This window comes from Lepidochelys olivacea, assembly GCF_965140295.1.
Source record: "Lepidochelys olivacea isolate rLepOli2 genome assembly, chromosome: 6".
Classification (NCBI taxonomy): domain Eukaryota; kingdom Metazoa; phylum Chordata; order Testudines; family Cheloniidae; genus Lepidochelys; species Lepidochelys olivacea.
This window is the reverse complement of record NC_140416.1, coordinates 60,629,209-60,635,857: the sequence shown is the minus strand read 5'-3', so window position 1 is coordinate 60,635,857 and position 6,649 is coordinate 60,629,209. Positions and strand designations below refer to the sequence as shown.

The 6,649-nt window shown below is 46.9% G+C and overlaps 1 protein-coding gene across 3 annotated transcripts in view; it reads left to right on the top strand.

Moving 5' to 3' along the window:
• The first annotated feature begins 950 nt into the window (after positions 1-950).
• ACTN1 (actinin alpha 1) overlaps positions 951-6,649 on the top strand; it is a 130,532-nt gene continuing 124,833 nt past the window's right edge. For 2 of the 3 annotated variants that reach the window (XM_084630621.1, XM_084630622.1), the window contains exon 1: positions 951-1,259. In XM_084630621.1, coding sequence (XP_084486747.1) covers positions 1,155-1,259 — 105 coding nt within the window. In that variant the 5' untranslated portion in view covers positions 951-1,154. The remainder of the gene's footprint in view (positions 1,260-6,649) is intronic. The other variant, XM_084630620.1, reaches the window with a different exon arrangement.

The following is a 6,649-nucleotide window of genomic DNA, read 5'->3' as shown; positions in this document are numbered from 1 at the left end:
GCACAGACTCCGGCTTCTATCCTGTGAATTCGTACACATGCTTAATTTTCCATTCCTCCCATTAAATTTAAGGAGACTACAGACATGTCAGGTATATGTATATAAAGATTTGCAGGATCCTGGCTTAAATAAAGTGCATTCCCACTGACAAGTCAATAAGATGTTTAACATTTTTTTCAGTTTTTAATAAGGTGTTTTTCTAGTAATCCAGGTAAGGACTGTTTGTTTGAATATTGTATATTGTCAACCTGACAATGTTTCTTTCACACTGACCTGCATATTGTAGAAGCTTAGTCGCAGGCTATTAGAAAGACAAGGCGGGTGAGGTAATATAACAAAAGTTGATAAATGATATTATCTCACCCACCTTGTCCCCCTATCAAACATAATAAGCAGATATACTTTGTTGTTGTTTCAGAGTAGCAGCCGTGTTAGTCTGTATTCGCAAAAGGAAAAGGAGGACTTGTGGCACCTTAGAGACTAACCAATTTATTTGAGCATGAGCTTTCGTGAGCTACAGCTCACTTCATGCATCCGATGAAGTGAGCTGTAGCTCACGAAAGCTCATGCTCATATAAATTGGTTAGTCTCTAAGGTGCCACAAGTCCTCCTTTTCCTTTTGTTGTTGTTGTTGCATTTTTTGCATTGCGCGACAGGTAGCTCACTATATTCCGTCTGTTCAGTAGCTCCTGATATTACTATAAACCCCCAAGGTAAGGGGAGACGTCACCAAACTGAGTCCCCCGCAGATTAAACTCAGATGTCACATGAGTAAGGGGGGAGGAGGGAGCTTAAATCAACCTATAGCAACCGCTGGAAGCCCTGAGTGACACAAGGGGGCCTCAATGAGAGCGATGGTAGCCTCGGAAAATGGACTTCTGGCAACTCCACCTAGCCAATGAGATTAACTAGGAGGCAGGGCTCTTTCCCCCGCCGCCCCCTTCCCTTCTGTGCGTGCGAAGACTAGGTTGCGCTCTGGTGTAAGCGGAGCTGCTGCGCGCCGCCACCTCCCCCCCGTCTCTCTCTCTGTCTGCGCTCCGCTCCGCTCCGCTGTCCTTCAGCAGGGCGCTCTCGAGACCGCCGGGGAGCGCGAGCTGTGGCGGCAGCAGCCGGGGAGGAAAAACAAAAGCAGACCGAAGGGGACACGCACAGCCATGGATTACTATGACTCTCAGCAAACCAATGACTACATGCAGCCGGAGGAGGACTGGGACAGGGACATGCTTTTGGATCCAGCTTGGGAAAAACAGCAGAGAAAGGTAAATTCTCCCCCCCCCCCTTTCACCCTCACCTTACCCCTTTCTTCCCCCCCCGCATCCTAGTAAAGATCCTGGAGCCGGGGGGTGGGGGGGGGGGAGAGATATTAGTAGAGGCTGCAGTAGCTCCATTAGAGAGGAGTGTTGTGTTACAGGCATTTAGCAGGATGGGGGTGGGGGAAAGGTTTCCTTGGATTTGCTGGAGATTAGTTGTATTGGGGCTCTGTGTGGCTACCTGCGCACGTTCAGTCCCTCCCTGTTTAACGCTGGGGTATTTTCCACGTTTGCTGAGGGTCCAGGGCAGAGAGCTGGTCTGATTGATAGCTGGGAGGTTTCCTGTTGGCAGCCGGATCCCTGCATCACCCTCTCGTTTTATTTAATTAAATAATGGAGCCTCGTGTGAAGAAGGGGGTTGGGGGTGGGACGAGCTGCAACATCAACCTAATTATGGATTTGTATATGCATAGCCGCCTCTCTCCTCCTCCCTCCGATTTTCCCCATATGGTCAGAGGTTGCAATGGACCCAGCTCTGCACAGGACCTGTTGAGATGCAGAGCTCGAATAATGTAGCAAATAGCGCGCCCCACGCCTCTCCTTTAATTCGGTCTAGAACAGTGATTTTAACTGAGTTTAAACCAAGGTGTTATTCGGTGGCTCACAGATCCCCGTGGAAACAGCGTTTGGAGATTGTGTATTAATCGCCTATGGAGGGCTTGTGTGATTTAAAGAAACAACGTGTAACGGGCACACATTAGGCTGTTGTCTTTCCTACCTGTGTGTGAGGGAGGTGGGTGGGCGCTGAAGTAGTGCGACCTATGAGGGGGGTGGGTAAGCAAAGAAATGGGGCCGTTTTATCGCCCAATGTAGCAGCGCAGAAGTTCCTTTCCCCCCCTAAAGCAACAGATGTTTCCCCTGTCAGCGCCAGGAGCCATGCAGACGGGAGCCCTAGCTCCCTCCCCTCACATTTCGCAATGCAATTTACCAGGCAACAAACACTCCTCACTTTCTGGGGTTTTTTTGATAGCGATGCTGTGCGTGCTATTAGGGGCCGCCTAGCTGCTCCTCAGGAAGCTGTTGAAGAGCTGATTTGGGCGGCTGGTGGTGCCCTGGGGGAAGGGAGGACTGTGCAGGTACATGTCTGTTTGCTACGAAGTGTCACTCCCATTGCAAAGCTCTGCACACGTCTGCGTTGCCCCCAGAGGACAGTGGCACACAAAGGAACGCTCTCTTTGGAGGCAGCAGACGCTGATTAAGGAGGAAATCAGAATGTGAATGTAAAATTGGCTTGTTCCCCAGGGTGCAGGCTCCTTCAGCTGCAGATGACCTTTGTAGGCTAGACTTGTTTCCCTGTATAGTGGGGAGGCAGGAGCACTACAGCTATTCAGGAGATCAGATTGACTGACTGACTGACTAGCAATCTGTTGTTAGTAAATTACCTTTTCCATTCCCACCACCTTATTCTCCCTTTTTGAATGGTCCCCAATTCCATGTGCTCACAAGCAGGATGATAGCTCGCTTCTCATTTGAGTGGTGTGGTTTAGGGTTGGGCTTGTGCAGAACTTATGTCCAAAAATGGTAACATTCATCCCTTTTTTAAACTGGGGTGGGGTGGGGGGGAGTTTAGGAGGAGTTCTAGCTGCTGCTTTTTCTTTTTGTCTAAGCCAATGGCATCCTGTATTAGATCACTGGAATCCTAATCCTTGAAACATTTCCCTTTTAGTCACTTCATCAGACAATAAAAAAAATATATATATTTTCTTTAAAAAGAAGCATGGCAGGGCACCTCCTACAACTGTCAAGTCACTAGAGTGAATCACTTGTTAATTTTACGCTTGCAGTTTGTATCACATCTTGCCATGCCTGAATTCTGAATAGAAAATGGAACTACTTTCTTGTCACACATAGTGGATATAGGTAGGGCCCTACCAAATTCATTTTGGTCCATTTCATGATCATAGGATTTTTAAAATAATAAATTTAGTGATTTCATCTATTTAAATCTGAAATTTTATGGTGTTGAAATTGTAGAGGTCCTGACCCAAAAAGGAATTGTGGGAGGTGGGGATCACAAGGTTATTGTAGAGGGGTTTGTGGTACTGCTACCCTTACTTATAAAATCATGAGTGGTATAGAGAAAGTAAATAAGGAAGTGTTATTTACTCCTTCTCATAATACAAGAACAAGGGGCCACCAAATGACATTAATAGGTAACAAACACAAGAAAGTATTTTTTTCACGCAACCCACTGTCAGCCTCTGGAACCCCTTGCCAGAGGGTGTTGTGAAGGCCAATACTATAAAGGGTTCAAAAGGGAGCTAGACTGATTCATGGAAGATAGATCCATCAATGGCTATTAGCCAGGATGGGCAGGAATGGTGTCCCTAGCCTCTGTTTGCCAGAAGCTGGGGTTGGGTGACAGGGCATGGATCACTTGATGATAACCTACCTGTTCATTCCCTTTGGGGCAGGATACTGGGCTTGATGGACCTTTGGTCTGACCCAGTATGGCCGTTCTTACGTACTTCTGCCTTGCTGCTGGCCGTGGCGCTGCCTTCAGAGCTGGGCAGCTGGAGAGTGGCGGCTGCTGGCCAGGAGCCCACCTCTGAAGGCAGAGCTGCTGCCAGCAGCAGTGCAGAAGTAAGGATGGCATGGTATGGTATTGCCACCTTTACTGCTGCACTGACTCCCTCAGTCAGAAGCCGCCACTCTCCAGCCGCCCAGCTCTGAAGGCAGCAGCACAGAAGTCAGGGTGGCAATACCATACCATGCCATCCTTACTTCTGCGCTGCTGCTGGCAGGGCACCGCTTTCAGAGCTGGGTGCCCAGCCACCAGCCACTGCTCTCTGGTCACCAGGCTCAGAAGGCAGCAGTGCAGAAGTAAGGGTGGCAATACCATAACCCCCTAAAATAACCTTGTGACTGCCCCCCCCCTGCAATCCCTTTTTGGGTCAGGACCCCCAATTTGAGAAACCAGATTGCCTTATGAAATCTTTCAAATCCTGCCAACTACAACGACTGGAAAGGTTTTCAACAATCAGTCTGTATTCTGTATGAACAGGTGGTCCATATTTATCTCTTCCTGGTTGTCTCCGACTGCTATATCCACAGCCTCCACCACCCCCACTGCAGCTGCTGTAGCTGCTGCATCCTGGCGGGGGCCCTGGGCATGCTCCACTATCACCCGCTCCCTGCACAGGTCTTTGCCATTCAGTTCGTAAACGGCATCGTCGTGGGAGTCCTTGAACTCCACAAACCCATAGCCGTTCTTGAGATTGACCTTGAACAGGCGGCCATAGCTGCTAAAGAAGTGCTGGATGTCCTCTTCCTGGACATGGTAGCTGAGGCACCTGATGTAGATGTGCAGCATCTCCGCAGGGCTGAGGGGTGGCAGGACGAGGAGAGTTCGGTGCTGCAGAGCCCGCACCGCACTGTCCCAGAAGCGTGGCCTGCTCCACAGCACAATTTGAGAAAGCCATTCTCAGTAGTGCTCTATAGCAGTGGGTCTCAACCTTTCCAGACTACTGTACCCCTTTCATGAGTCTAATTTGTCTTGTGTACCCTCAAGTTTCACCTCACTTAAAAACTACTTGCTTACAAAATCAGACATAAAAGTACAAAGTGTCATAGGAGGCTATTACTGAAAAATTGCTTGCTTTATCATTTTTACCATATAATTATAAAATCAATTGGAATATAAATATTGTATTTACTTTTCAGTGTATAGTATACAGAGCCATATAAACAAGTCATTGTATGAAATTTTAGTTTGTACTCACTGTGTTCTTTATGTAGCCTGCTGTAAAACTAGGTAAATATCTAGATGAGTTGATGTACCCCCTGGAAGACCTCTGTGTGCCCTCAACATACCCATGGTTGAAAACCACTGTTGTATAGACCAAACTAGGCCCTGGGTGGTAACTCTGCAATCCCATTGTCTTCAGTGGATTTGCACAGTTGTAACTAATTGAAACTTTGTAAACAGTTCTGTTGACACACAAAAGGACTAGAATCTCTTTGTTGCGCTGGCTCAGCAGAGCGAACGCAGGACTAAAAAGTAGTAAGAATTTAGATCTGCTGATTTTAAGTAACTGACTCTGAATGCTGAGCAGATCTGCACCCAGTGTGCAAGGAGATATTTGTACAAAGTTAGTTTTCAGGTAGTTTCCACACGTTCCGTGTGCTTGTATTTCTCCTTCTGTACAAAGAGATTGATGTAGTGTTCCTCATAGGTGAGTAGTGAAATTGGGATTAATGTCTCCTATAAATCACTTTGAGATCTGTGGAGGAAAAGCCTCTAGAAGTCCTTATGAATGATTATAGGCATTTTTAACCTGATAGCTGGAAGATGCCTCCGTTCCCTCACATCATCTTATCCTCTCATTTCTGACTCCATTGAGTAACTAACTCCCTGCAGGAGCTTGCTAGGTGAGGAGCAGGAAGTTGTCAGTTTAGAATTCAGGGGGCACTGCCACTGCTTGGAAAAACCAGCTTTTCCAGCTGTATTGCTTTTCCGTAAGAGGCTTTTGGGGATGTCATGTTTTCAGAAGGGTTTTTAAGAGGCTTTCAAGAGCTCATCCCAGCAGTGATATTCACTTAAGGGGTGGAAAATAATGAACAGAACGAATTCTGCTCAATCTGACTTTTAATAAGCTTCTGCAGCGCCCATTTGTACAACAGCAGGGGTCTCTTGGGGATTAAAGCTCTTGGTGAAATCTTTCAGTTAGAAGAAATTACCATCTATTATACTCTTACCCATTATTCTCAAGAAAATACAGGAAATGGGCTTCCCAAAACACTTGCTAAGGCCTAACAGACTGATACTACTGCTTCTCTGTTACCCAGTGAAACTTTTTGAAAGTCACTGTCAGAAGATCACTCTCAAAATGCTCTCATCACTGCAGGCTGTTGGGAAATCTATATAGTCTTGTAAAATGTGCCAATTATTGCCTTTCTGTGGGCATTTACTAGTTTTGAAATACTGGCCAATTTGTTGTTACAATTGTAAAAGCCGCTGTGAAATAGAACTTCACAGCCCACAAGAATTTCTGCCTCTTTATCAGAAAAATCCTGAGGCCTTGATCCAGCTCCATAGGTCAATGAAGAGACGCCCGCTGACTTCAGTGAGGGCTAGATCAGGCCCTGAGTGAATAGATGAGCTCCCTGCAGATCAGCAAGCTTGGGCTTCATCTGACTGGTGATGGAAGAAAGTCCGCAGCTGAAGACAAGCAATCCCCAGTGAGAACACCAGCCCCTGAGGATGCAGTGGCAGTTAAAGCTAAAAGGTTTGTGGGGCCAGTGACTCTTGCGGTGCCTCCATCCGAAATACCATAGATCTGAGTCTTAGAGATGCTGAGCACTTGGCATCTCTGAAAATCAGGCTCATGTTTTTTCAA